Source organism: Piliocolobus tephrosceles, chromosome 20, assembly GCF_002776525.5.
Source record: "Piliocolobus tephrosceles isolate RC106 chromosome 20, ASM277652v3, whole genome shotgun sequence".
Taxonomy (NCBI): domain Eukaryota; kingdom Metazoa; phylum Chordata; class Mammalia; order Primates; family Cercopithecidae; genus Piliocolobus; species Piliocolobus tephrosceles.
Window position 1 is genome coordinate 42412026 of NC_045453.1, and position 13680 is coordinate 42425705.

A 13680-nucleotide genomic window follows, 5' to 3' on the forward strand; every position below is an offset into this window, starting at 1 on the left:
CTTTCCTGCCTAGCAATTTTTTTTTTTTTTTTTTTTTTGAGATGAAGTCTTGCTGTGTCACCCAGGCTGGAGTGCAGTGGCATGATCTCAGCTCACTGCGACCTCTGCCTCCTGGGTTCAAGTGATTCTCCTGCCTCAGTCCCCCAAGAAGCTGGGACTATAGGTGTGTGCCACCACACTTGGCTAATTTTTGTATTTTTAGTAGGGACAGGGTTTTACCATGTCTGCCTACCATGTTTGTAAGAGTCCTGAATGAACTCTAAGAATCACAGATGCCCCTGCAGCAGTTGCCATCAGTACTCACCCACGTCTCCCCATCTCCCTGTGGTGTCATTTTGGTGGGTGCCAGCTGCCTCCCAATAGCCATTCCTGCCTCTGTGCCTTAGGACTTTCTCCTGAACCACAGAAGTGCCAAGAAATGAACAATCCTAGAAGCTGTTCTCTGCCATTGACTCTGAGGAGTGGGTGCAAGCTCCCTTGCCTCTCGGATGGAGTCATTCTGAGACAGAGGCTGTCCCGTTTCCCAGACTCCCACTGTGGGAGTCTGCCCTGGTTGCCCACTGAGGTAATAGTCTTGTTAGAACAGCTGTCGTGGACTGCCTGCCCTCCTTCTCCCTCTCCACTGTCATACTGCTCCCCCTCAATAAACTCTTTACCCTGGATCCTCATCTTAGAAAATGGGACCTAAACTGTGATGAACAAAGAGACTGATTCGGCTTTCTAGGTAAGCCCTTCCACAGTAGGACCTGGAAGAACCCTTCCTTCCCCCGGGCATCACCTAATTTTCCTAACATAGAGCCTGAAACTCAAAGATCAGTATTAAGGGGATTGGGTGGTGATACTTTTGCTCCCAGGAGCTATGTTTGAATAACCTTGAGAGGCCTCATTCATTAAGACATCACCACACAATCCCCAAGTTACCTATCTGGTTCCTGTGGGGGTAGTTTGTAGAAGACCCTAGCAGTGGCCTTCTGACATGGTCCTGTTTCTGTGGTGTAAACACTGCCATCACGGCATTACCAACGTGGCATTACCGGAGGAACCTACGAATTGCTGCACTTCGTATGATGGCTTCTCTGGAGGCTGTATGAGGTGGTTCCAGCAACCTACTGTCCCTGGGGGCGAGGGAAGGAATTTGCAGAAAAGGGAAGACTTGTTCTAGCAGAGAGAGCAGTGTCCTGGTGCTGGGAGCCTGAATTGGGAATGGTTGCCATATAAGGTGAGAATGAAAGACATGGGAGACATCAATAACTAATGGGTTCATTGATTCATTCCACAGAAAGCCCTCTGCTAGGTGTTAAGGAGCACGAGTTGAGTGAGATACAGTTCCTGCCCTCAGGTAGTTAAGGGGGAGGCACACACATCACAGAATATACCCCCATGCAGGGTACTAAATTTGGCGGAGGGTAGGCTTCTTGGAGGAGGTGATGGTTGGTTGAAAGTGCTGGCCTTAGAAGAAGGACCTTGGACAAGATCTGATATACTTGGCTGCTCCAACCTCCTCATAACTTTCTTCTGGCTCTGTGGCCCCCTTTCTTCTGACTCTCCACATCTCTGGCTGGCCCTTCCTCAGTCTCCTTCAGTGAATGTTTGTTTCTTCCCCCATCCAACATCACAACATGTTCCAGGCCCTCTCCTCTGTCTACACTCACCTTCTCACTTTGTTACTTGCAATTAATGCTCTTGACTCCCAAGTTCATATCTGTAACCAAGACCTTGCCTCTGAACTTCAGACTCATCATTTCCACTACCTGCTTGACATCTCCATTCCGATGACCCACAAACATATCAAACTTTATTTGTCCTAAATGGAACATTTGGTATTTCATCTTAAATGTGTTCCTCATCTCCCAGCTTGTCTCCCCATCTCCATGAATGGCACCACAATACACTTAGTTGCCCAAGCAAAGAATCATATGTTACTTAAGATTCTTCTCCTTCTTATCCTCTCCATACATCTGTCAGAAAACCTTATTAATTCTTCCTTAAAAAGAATCTATTTTTGTCATCAGCTCCTTGACCTGTCTCCCCTCATCCATTCTTGCCTCCTATGCATTTACAAACAGCATCAAATGGAATCTTAAAATGTAAAGTGAATCATGCCCTTGCCTTGCTAAAATCCTCAATCGTAGTTATAATAGCACCCGGAAATTTTGCAATAGTTTACAAAATCCTTGCCTCTGCCAACTCACCTCCGCATGAACAGCTGTTTAGGGGCTAAAGTTAAACCAATTACCAGGTCCTGTTATTTTTTTCTGTAGTCTCTTGCTTAGCTTTCCACTGATCTCCAGTTTCACAGCTACTGTGGAGGCAGAGCAAACTGCTGGTCTCACTTCCTCTCCCCGTAATAGGTTTTACGTCCACACACTTTCCATAACCTCATGGTGGGTGGATGCATTTTTTCTGCTTCCTGATTTGGGGCTTGGGTGTGTGATACTCTTTGGCCAATGGTGTTAGCTGACCTGATATGAGCCTGAATCTAAAATGTGTTTCTGAAGCTGGGTGCGTCTTCTTGTGCTCTTGCTTTGAGAAGAGCAAAACAGGATATGTCTTCTTTGAGACATATCATGAGAAGACTGTCTTGAGAAGCCAGTGGTCCAAAGAGAATGAGAGGCACATGGAGCAGACTCATATGAAGCCTGCAGCCAAGCCCAGATCAGCCACACACTTGTCAGCCACAAAGGTATGACTGAGAAATATATGCTAATGGATGCATGCCTTTTGTTACTTAGCATTATGGTAACCATAGCTAACAGATACAACTATCCTAATCCAATCACCCTATTTTCTCTCTCCTGCAAATGCCTTATAACTGATCTTGTTGCCATCAGTCTCATCAGGCTCCAATGCTTTCTCTATGGAATTGTCAGAATCTCCTTTCTAAAAGGCACACATGACCATACCTCTCCTTCTTATGTACCCTTCATTCTTTCCATTACCATGGCCTTTACCATGCAGCTTCTCTCTGTCTCTAGTTTCATTTCTGCCACTTTGTTTCAGCTCCCCAACAACTCACCCCCCTATACTCCCCCCAGCCACAGAAGCAGCCCTCGGTTCCTTCAGCGCGACAAGTTTTCACATATCTTGGTGTTCTACAAGCTCTTATTTCTGTTTGGAAAAAAATTTTCTCACCTCTCTCCACCTGCTTGTTCTGATAATCTTGGATTCTTACAACAACTGTCATTTCCTCCCCAGCATTCCAGATCCCCTGATCACTGCCACACACTGCCTAAACTTCTGTATAAGCAGCCCTTAGGAAAGCAGGCATCACATCTTGTTTTGGAATTGCTTGTGCAATTCTCTCCTTCCATAGCTGTATGTCCGGGAGCATAGGTTTCTGCCTGTCTTGCTTACTGCACCATCTCCAGTGGTTACTAGTGTAGTACACAGAAGGCACTCAATTAATGCTTGGTCAAAGAAAGAATAAACCAGGCAGACAGTGTGGGGTGAGAATATTTCTGGACAGCTCTTCTCTTTGTGTCTGTTGTTTCTGGACTCTGATGGTCTTGCTTGGAGAGAGAGAGAGAGACAGACACCCTCCCTCCATTGCGTCTCAGATTTATTTTACATTTCTAAGCCCTAGCTTAGAAGTATGTGCTTTGCCCTGGCTTCCTGGAGCCTGCATGAGACTTTCTCAGCTCTCTTAAAGCTTGTGGAACAGACGTTCATCACCATAATGGAACAAGAAGTGCTCATTTTCCAAGCTTTGACTTTTAGAAAGATTTCTTACTTTGGGCACTTAGGTAACTAGCTGCCTTCTGAGCAAGCCACAAGGTGCTAAGAAATATCAAAATCTGTAAAACTGCATTCATCCTTCCCTGCCAAATGCTTAAACCTAATGCCATGCACAAAACAGCTGTCCGGATGGTAATTATCAGATAATTATGACTTGGAAACCCCATCTAGATGAGATGGAAAAATTGCTTCAAAATTGTTGGCAGGTCCCTTTTGAGGTTAGGAGAGGCCATTAAACCCACAGTGGCTGCTCAGTTCTGACGTCAGAGATGCAGAAAGATGTCATGTGGTTGCTACCATGCTACATGAAAGGAGGCTTTTGAGTGTCGTTTTGGAAATAAAGCCTCTCCTAGGAAAAGCTTGTGGTGGAGAAGGGGGCAGATCAAAATGCTCTCAGCAAATAAGCCCTAGATTTGCTTTTCCATGAACCTGGGGTTATTTTTCAAAATAACGTCTGCATTTCGGCATGAGCTTCATGGTGATGTCCCCCCACCCTGCCCAGTGTGGCTGAGCACAAGGAATTGGCCACGTGAAGGCACCCAAAGAGAGCCAGGGAGGGACCAGGGACTGAACAAAGGATCCAGAGCAGTTCCTCCAACCATCAGACAGAAACTCCCTGTAGAAATATCAGTCACTATGGCCCAGGGCAGCAATGAGGGCAGCCCCTATGATGCCTGTTGGTACTTTTGGGATAGAAAACTGAGGATCAGAATTTGCTCCCCTTCTAGCTCCTCGCTTCTTTATATGAAGTTGAAGAGGCCACCTAAGCACTAATAAGCAGATCCTGCCCTGTCTTTCAGCAAAGATACCAACTCAGGGATGGATCTGGTCTGAAATGTCTCCTCTGAGCCCAGAGTTACGCAAGGGTGACCGCTGTGGCGTGATTTGCTTTGGCAGTAGTTGTCAGTGCTTTGAGGAAAGCACTCCTCTCTGCCTCTTTCTGGCTGTGTGATTTAACCTCTGCCACTTGGTTTCCTAATCTGCAAAATTGAGGTAAGAACTATATTGGATTTAGCATGAAACCTGAGCCCTGTGGCCAGTCTTGGTGGCCCAGTACGACCCCTGCCCACCTTACTCCGCACTACCCCTGCCCAGCATGCCTCTTGTTCTAGGACACATCCTGCCTCAATGCCTCTGCAAGTACAGTTCCTTCTCAGAATGTTCCCCTGCTCTCCACACACCCCTCTCTTCCCGTGGCTGGCTCTTGTCATTCATGACTCCACACAGAACTTAATCGTCTGTTCAATAAATACAGAGTGACATCTGCACCTCACTCTCTAAAACATCACTTCATCTCATCATCTGCATAAGGCTTTTGTCCTCTGAAGTTAGTGCAATCAGGCATTTGTTCATGTATGTACTGTCTATCCTTTCCCACTCCATGTATACTCTAAGAGGAAAGGTCCTGTCTACCTTGTTCACTTCTGAATCCCTATTGCCTTGACAAGTGCCTGGCGTATAGTGGGTGCATAATAAGCCCTGGTTGAAAGAATAATCATTTCCTTATGTAGGCGTTGGAAGGATTAGATGAGACTATGCGAATAGTGTCCCTACAGTGCCTGGTGCAGACTAGATGCTCAGCGAATTCTAGCTATTCTTTTTGCTGTTGTGCTTACCCCCTGCTCTCTTCTCAAGTCACCCTACTGCTTTGCTCTTCTTTGCTCACACATGTTCATCCATCCATCCATCCATCCATCCATCCATCCATCCATCCATCTCTCCATCTATCCATCCATCCATCCATCCATCCATCCATCCATCCATCCATCTGTCCATCCATCCCTCCATTCTTCTCTCCATCCATCCATCCATTCATTCATCCATCTCTCCATCCATCCATCCATCCATCCATCCATCCATCCATCCATCCAATATTTTTGGAATATGTTACAAGTGCCAGGCACTGTGCTAGGCATAGAAAAAATAAAAAATGCATAAGATGAGCACAGTTCTTGTCTTCAGGGAGGTCACTTCTCCAGGGGGAGACTCAGCTCAAGGGGTAAAGGTAAGCACTCTGATGAGAACTACTGAACACAGGCATAACACCTGGTCCAGGCTTGGGAAATCCCAGTTCAACATCTGTATTGATACCTGAAGGACGAGCTAGTGAAAGAAAGAAGCCCCTGGTGGGGGCCCCTGTAACCAGGTAGTCTGAGTTCAGAGGGCCATTTTCTGGGACCCCCAGCTTCCAAGAAAACCAAAAGGCATAGTTTGGTTGGGCCAAATACTGTTACTATTTTGAACTAACATTATTAGTCAAAGAGGCATAGTCTGTACAAGCAAAAGCTTCTGGAAAATTTAAGTCTACCTCTCTATAGGCTAATTCCTTAACTATTTTTGATGAAACATTTCACTCTGAAATAGATCATACACTTGATGCTTATCCTAGAGGATATGAGATACAACTTAACTTTTGCTTGAATGACTCAGGATCACCATCGTTAATATAAATTATTTAACTGGGCTGACACATGGCAAAGATCTCAGAAGCTATTGATGTACAAAGGGACTGCTTGCTGTTGCAATTGAAAAAATAAAATTTATTCTCTATTTAAACAAATAAAATGTCCTTCTATGTGTGTGGGCGGCAAGCCACCCACGTGCCGAGGCAAGAGACCAGGGCACGAGCTGTTCCAGTATAATAAAATATATAAAATAAGAATAGTTATACTAGATATAGGTAATAGATATGATTATATATGAATATCATTCATCATCAGCTTGTAGCAATTACTCTTTATTCAAATATTATAATAATCCTCACTCTATAATCATAACCTAGGAAAAACCGGGCCATTACAGAGATAGGAGCCGAAGGGACATAGTGAGAAGTGACCAGAAGGTAAGAGTGCGAGCCTTGTGTTATGCCCGGACACGGCCACCAGAGGGCTCCTTGGTCTGGCGGTAACACCAGCGTCTGGGAAGATGCCCGTTGCCAAGCGGACCGGGGTCTAGTGGTAGCGTCAGTGCCAAGGAAAAACACCCGCTACTTAGCAGACCAGGAAAGGGAGTCTCCCTTTCCCCGGAGGAGTTTAGAGAAGACTCTACTCCTCCACTTCTCGTGGAGGGCCTGACATCATTCAGGCCCACTCGCAGTTATCCGGAGGCCTAACTGTCTCCCTGTGATGCTGTGCTTCAGTGGTCACGCTACTAGTCCGCTTTCATGTTCCATCCTGTACACCTGGCTCTGCCTTTTAGATAACAGTAGCAAAATGAGTGAAAGTACTAAAAGTCTCTGATATGCAGAAATAATGGTGTAAGCTGTTTCTCTCCTTCTGCCGCGGCTGCCAGGCAGGGGAAGGGCCCCTTGTTGAGTGGACATGTGACCCACATGACCTTACCTATCACTGGAGATGGCTCATACTCCTTACCCTGCCCCTTTGTCTTGTATCCAATAAATATCAGCGCTGCTTGGCATTCAGGGCCACTACCAGTCTCTGTGTCTTGGTGGTTGCGGTCCCCTGGGCCCAGCTGTTTTTTCTTTTATCTCTTTTTCTTGTGTCTTTATTTCTACAATCTCTCGTCTCCGCACATGGGGAGCAAAACCCACCGATCCTGTGGGGCTGGACCCTACATATGTGTAAGATGGATATTGGTGCAGTGTGGGTGGCAGACATGAAGTGGATGAGGCCTTAAACTCAGACTCTAACAGCAGAGAGAGATGTGGTAAATACTTGTGAAACAAGGAGGAACGTGGATGGGTCAACAGGGATGTGGAAAGAGATTATGTGCAGTGTGAGGATGCATTTGGGGAGAGCTTAGAAGGATTAGAGGATTTAGGATGTGGGGAGCATTTGGGGTTCTTCTGTTCATAGTGATTCTTCCCTTATTAAATGCCCTCTCAAGGAAAGAGAGCAAACTACTTGAATAGAAGAAGAAGAAAGCAAAATATTAAAGCATGCCACTAGGATCTGGGGCTGATTTTATGACTCTCACCTCCCTGATTCAGTTCACCAGGTTAATCTGTCCCTGTTTCTTGTTCATTTACATTTTAGTCTTGACTCAGGATAAAAACTTTTCCAATAGTGGAAGTTAGCATTACTTATGAAATGCAACATTCACAGCTTCAACCAAATCATGGCTTCCTAGTAGTTCCTAGGTTGTGATTATTACTGAAAAATAAGCTAACCAGAAATTTTTCCATTGAATTTTTAAAGCTCAAAATGAAATCTCCTTTTCAACAGAGGGTGCTGAAACAACTATATATCCATGTGCCAAATAATAAAATTGAATCCCTACCTCATACCATATATCAAATGGAATCTCCTTGACTTCCCTGGAGTTCATAAACAGTTTATTGATTATATTACTGATTTTCAAAAGAGTGGTCTACATTGGATGTTTGTATCCCCAGAATAAAACGATCTTTTGTTTGTTTTTTGCACTGATTACAGAAACAGCAGCATTTGGATGGAAACACAACATGACACACATTTCTCTAGAGTCTTTCTAACCAAGTCTCCCCCAAGAGGACTCTTGTGTGTGTCATGGCTATTGATCATAATAAGCCAGAGTGGTTTCTGCTCCTGCAGTTCCCCCTTGACTCCAAGGATAAAGTAGATCTTCAATTTCAAGACTTAATGTGGCTCTTGTACAATTCCAGCAGAATGACCACAGTGATCCAATTATGTCATCTTCAGATGAAAAACATGAATTTGGGCCAAACCTCCACTAAAGCCTGAATTTTTGTTTTCATGATGTCACCATGTCAGTAGACATTGAGATCTGGAAAGAGTATGCTTTCATAGCTCTGGGAATTACTGATAGAAGAATAACGTTTAATTTGTTTGTTCTGTAAAGAGTATTGGGGGAATGTCAGGAGGAGAGGAAAGGAGGAGAGATCATTAGGGGAATGATTTACAGTGTGCTGAATCGAGTTGGAATTTCACGCCTGATATCCATGTCTAGTCAGGAAGATTTTGAAGTTGGTAAGAGAAACTAGTTTGCTTCTGGGGTGAGTTTTCATTTTGTTTTGAAAGTTTTTGATTTCACCTTCTATGATTGTCCCCTTTAATCAAAGTAAAATAAGAAATAATATCATGGATCTGAAGGACATTGAAAGTTTCTCATTCTCTGGTCCTGCCTGTCTCTCTCTCACTGGAGAGTCATCCTGGTAAAAATATATTATGCAGGGATGAATTTATCAGGTTGTTTAGAGCCCAGTTTTTTCTTCTTCTTTTTGATGTCATTTTTTAACCACTGTCTTCTAGTCCTCAACAGAGGGACACAAAGCAGTTAAAAATGAGATAGGTCTGATTTTTAATTCCTCATAACTTCGATAAGAGGTAAATGGGGAAGTGAAACAAGCTGAGGAATAAACCAAATGGACTGCCAATGAGTTCATCAGACCCCTGTATGCAGCACTCTGAATCTGGCTAAGGAGCATCTTTATTGGCTTCCTTGTCAAGTATGACCGAGTAGGTACAGAAAGTCACTAAATGTTTTTAAGGAAGTTAGGTTGTGTTAACTGCAAAGCGTTTGTTCAGAGCGTGATATGCAAGTTTGAGTTCAGAGCTGAACTGCTTGATAACAAGGGAAGACTGCATTACTGAAGAAACCGGTAATCTCCTATCTCCACCCTTTGCTCACGAAACATTTTATCTCATCTTGAAAATAAATGCTGAAATATTTTTTTAAATAAAAATATGTTTTGGGGGGCACCAAATTATAAGGTTATTCATGCCCTCATGTCTCAGCCTGGACCTGAAGTGTCCCTTGAATTCATGAAAGGTAACTTTCACTGCTGGTGAAAGTGAATGCAAAGGCCATGGAAGAGCTAAACATGGATTCCCATTTATTCAACAGGCTTTTCATGGCTTCAGTATGTGCCTGCCCCATACTGTGTGCCATGAAGAAGACAGTCAAGTGAAAGGTTCAATGTCAGCCTTCGTGGAGTTTTCTGTGGTCAGGATACGAGGGTGTCATAAAGCTGTTCCAAAACTTCAGGAATGAATCTGGACGAATAACCACGTAAAAAATATTGTCATTCTGGAATGTCAATCTGTCATTCTTTTATATAACTTTTCCAACACTGAGAAAAATCATCTAAAAAAACCTTGAAATGTAAACTTGAAAAGTATAGATCTATGTACAACTCTAAAACCTATAGATTAATGTACAAAGATGTCTGTGGTGTTTCTACTTGAAACAGTGAAAGGTTTGAATCAACATAAGTGTCCAAGATCAGCAGCATGATTATGTAAATTCTGGAATATACTGTAACAATAGGTCACCTTGAAGATGATGTTTCCAATGAGATTTTGAGGAAAACATGTTTGATATAACAGGAAGTATAAAAAGCAATGTATAAAATTGCCTTTATAGGATCATCTTAGCTATACAAAGTAACCTAGAGAAAGAAAGATATGCTGAAATGTTAACAATAGTTATCTATGGATTAGACTCTGGGGGATTGTCATTTAATCCTCTACAGCCACAGGGTCCAACAGTCAGCCACAAGCTACATGTGGCTATATGAATTTCAGGCACAACACTAAACTAATTACCTGGATCCTTCTTGCATCCAAGTGGGTACATGTAACTTATGTGGACAGTGGGATGGGAACAGTTGGGACAGATACCACTTCTGGGTGTCATCAGAAAATGATCTACATAATATTCCATGCCCTTGCCTTCTCTGCTTTCTGTGTAGCTGTGGGAGAAGGACTTTAAGATGGTAGAACCACTGGATAGACTGTGCCACAAACCCTGAGTTTCTGCTTGGAAGAGCCCATGGGAGCTGCCAGGATGGGAATATTTACAGTGGAATTTGAGTAAAAAACCAAACCCTTGTTGGGCTACTCCAGTGGAATTTTGGGGTTTTTGGTAACATAGTAGCTAGCAATATTTACTCTAAAAAATAAAACAATAATTTGACCTTCTGTGTGAAAGTTGTTGACACAGAAGGCCTGGTTATCTAATCCTTGTATACCTCCAGGAGAGTCCAGAACCATGGTTGACCTTTGGCCAACCCCTATGAATGTGACCCTTGGGATGTTATAATTGATGACGTTGGTTTGTACCCCAGAAGCGATAGGCCATGCTGTACCAACTTGTCAGGATCATTTGGCAAACTTTATAATGTCTACCTGGTATCTATGCTGTAGTTCTGAGATTCGGGCATCATGGCTGTTCGTGCAGCAGAAATGCACCTACCAGACCAGCCCTCCCCAAAAGCCTCAGCCTCCAGTGGACTTCCCTGGACAGAGACATCTCATGCATGTTCCCGGCAAGGGAGAAAGCACGTTCTGTGTGACTCATTAGGGAAGGAATTAGAGACCTGCAGCTGACTACGGTGAGCTTCTCCTGATGCATTTCACTTTCCAGCTCCTTTTATCTCGTATCATGTGCTATAATAAACCTTAGCCATGAATGTAATCTGTGAGTACTCCTGAAAAACTGAATTAGAGGATGGTCATAGGATGCCCAAAATAACTCCCACATAAGGTATTTCTCCAGGAATATAGAGAATATATCATCCAAAATAAGCATATGCTTTCTGCACAGCCCTTATATATCTTACCATCTGTTACTACCATCTGTTGACATTCTATCCTAAACATCAAACTCCTGTGAATTTGGCTGATGTGAGTGAATTTGTAAAAGCCTGATTGCAAAAGTCTCACCCTCTGGGCTGCAGAACTTAGAAGCGTTATTTGGAATTCTGTGACCCCCCCCGTAGTGGGCGATGCCCTTTCAGTGGCCAACCTGGATGGCATCTCTCCAATGTGTCTCTAACATGCATCACTTAGCCTGTAATAAGGTGAAGCAAGTCTAAATACACTAAAGTAGGAGTTGGCAAGTTATGACCCATGGGCCAAATTTGGCCCACCAATTGTTTCTGCATAGTCCATTAGTGAGGAACGGTTTTCACATATTTAAATGGCTGGAACAAAAATCAAAAGAAGTGTAATATATCATGACATAAAAAATGATATAAAATTCAAACTTCAGTTTCTATTAGGAAAGTTGTATTGAAACAGACATGCCTGTTTGGTTATTTGTTGTCTATGGTCATTTTTCTGCTACAGCAGCAAAGCTGAATAGCTGTATAAACATCCTTTGGCCCACAAAGCCTAAAATATTTAGTATTTGCCCCTTGACAGAAAAAGTTTGCTGGCCCCTGCTCTAAAGTCCTGAATGTCCCTGCAAGCCTGACTTAGGAAGGCCTTTGAGAAGGAGAATTTGTTTTCCCCTCAATATTACAATTTCTACACCCCCTTTGCCCCTAGACAAAGACCCTGTGGCCAAGGCTGTTAAAACAGAGTCCACGTAGCCCTGGATTTCAGGAGAAGTCCTGGAGAAAACCACTTACGTAGGATCCGTAATCCACAGCCAGGGTCTGTAGAGCCCAGGGGAGACCAAGGCCAATCAGAATGTCAAACACGTTGCTCCCAATGGAGTTGGACACGGCCATGTCTCCCATCCCTGCAAGGACAAGAGGTCACTTAAGTGATGGAAGGGAACCCAGGAGAGTGCAGGGGCCCCACACAGGACTCTCCCAAACCTTTAATCTCACATCCAGAGTGTGGTTCTGCAAGCTCACATACGTGCTTCTCTTTCAAGGCCATCACCCATGTGAAAGGATGACACCAATTATCAAGCATAGAAACACACGTTCTATTGAATGGTTGACCTTTACTTCAAACATGATCACTGATCGAATATAAGTGATTCAAAAAACCAAATACAGTGATATGCTTTGTGTCTGTGTCCCCACAAAATCTCATGTGGATTGTAGTCCTCAGTGTTGGAGGTGAGGTTTGGCGGGAGGTGATTGGATTATGGGGGTGGTTTCTTATGAGTGGTTTAGCACCATCCCCCATTGCACCAGCTTTGTGACAGTGAGTGAGATCTCGTTGTTTAAACGTGTGTAGCACCTCCCCCCACCCTCCTGCTCCTGCTATGTAAGGCATGCCTGCTCCCCGTTCACCTTCCACCATGACTGAAGTTTCCTGAGGCCTCCCCAGAAGCCGAGCAGATGCTGCCATGCTTCCTGTACAGCCTGCAGAACCGTCAGCCAGTTAGAGCTCTTTTTTGATAAATTACTCAGCCTCAGGTATTTCTTTACAGCAATGTGAGACACACTAATACAGATGATTTCAATGATTCTGGAGATTCTGAGACATCCTTATGGAAAGGAATAAACTCAACCATTCTAGAAAGTGACTCCCGAGATCACACCTGCACACTGGGTCATCTTCCAACTGCCCTGCACTGTCTCCAGGCCTTCTTCAGAGTAACTGAACAATAGTGTAGACAATAGTAGAGCTTCGTGAGGATGTCTATGGGACACTGGGCTAAGTTTTGTAGCTCAACACACATTTGTTTGAAACAAATGTCCTCCAGCATAAATCAGGCAGATGCATCAGAATGAGTGCTGAAGAAGGGTGTGGCCATCTGGGGTATCTGTCTGGGAAGGTAAGCTGTGAGCCTGTGAGCTTGGCTTTGAAGGAGGGAAGGATCTGTCACACTCTGAAAACTGACCTCTGGGACCTGTCACTCAGAGGACACTGCAGGTGGGTCAGCCTTAGGGATGGGGTCTGTCCTCTCTAAGCCTCAGTTTTCTTGTCCATAAAATGGGTGTATGATTGTGCTTACTTCACAGAGCTGTTGTTTAAATCAAATAAGATAGTGCATCTGCGATGCTTTACTCAGCAAAGGTTAGCTGTCAGTACATTTCCCACTACTTTGAACAATAGAAGGATGGTGATACAGCCTCCAGAAGGGGTTACAGGTGCTACCTAGGAAATGTCTTTGCTTTCCTCAAGGGTGGGACCTTCTGGATCATTTCTCTGTTCTTCTGATCCCAGGAAACCTTTCAACCAACGTGGCATCACCCTCCCTCCTTCCAAACCTTGTTAATTGCCAGGTGGGTACCCCAGGTAGAGAGGCCCTTCCTTCCTTCCTGCCTTCCTTCCTTCCTTCCTTCCTTCCTTCCTTCCT

At 44.0% G+C, this 13680-nt stretch overlaps 1 protein-coding gene and 1 long non-coding RNA gene across 5 annotated transcripts in view; one reads left to right on the forward strand and one right to left on the reverse strand.

The window, feature by feature from the left end:
* Positions 1-13680, reverse strand: part of SLC24A3 (solute carrier family 24 member 3) — a 498810-nt gene that overhangs the window by 13113 nt on the left and 472017 nt on the right. For all 4 annotated transcript variants that reach the window (XM_023217772.3, XM_023217771.2, XM_023217770.2 and 1 more), the window contains one exon: positions 12050-12162. In XM_023217772.3, coding sequence (XP_023073540.2) covers positions 12050-12162 — 113 coding nt within the window. The remainder of the gene's footprint in view (positions 1-12049; positions 12163-13680) is intronic.
* The window catches only part of LOC116418549, a 15669-nt gene continuing 4478 nt past the window's right edge, over positions 2490-13680 (forward strand). The window contains exon 1 of the long non-coding RNA XR_004228633.1: positions 2490-2683. This is a non-coding gene — a long non-coding RNA (uncharacterized LOC116418549). The remainder of the gene's footprint in view (positions 2684-13680) is intronic.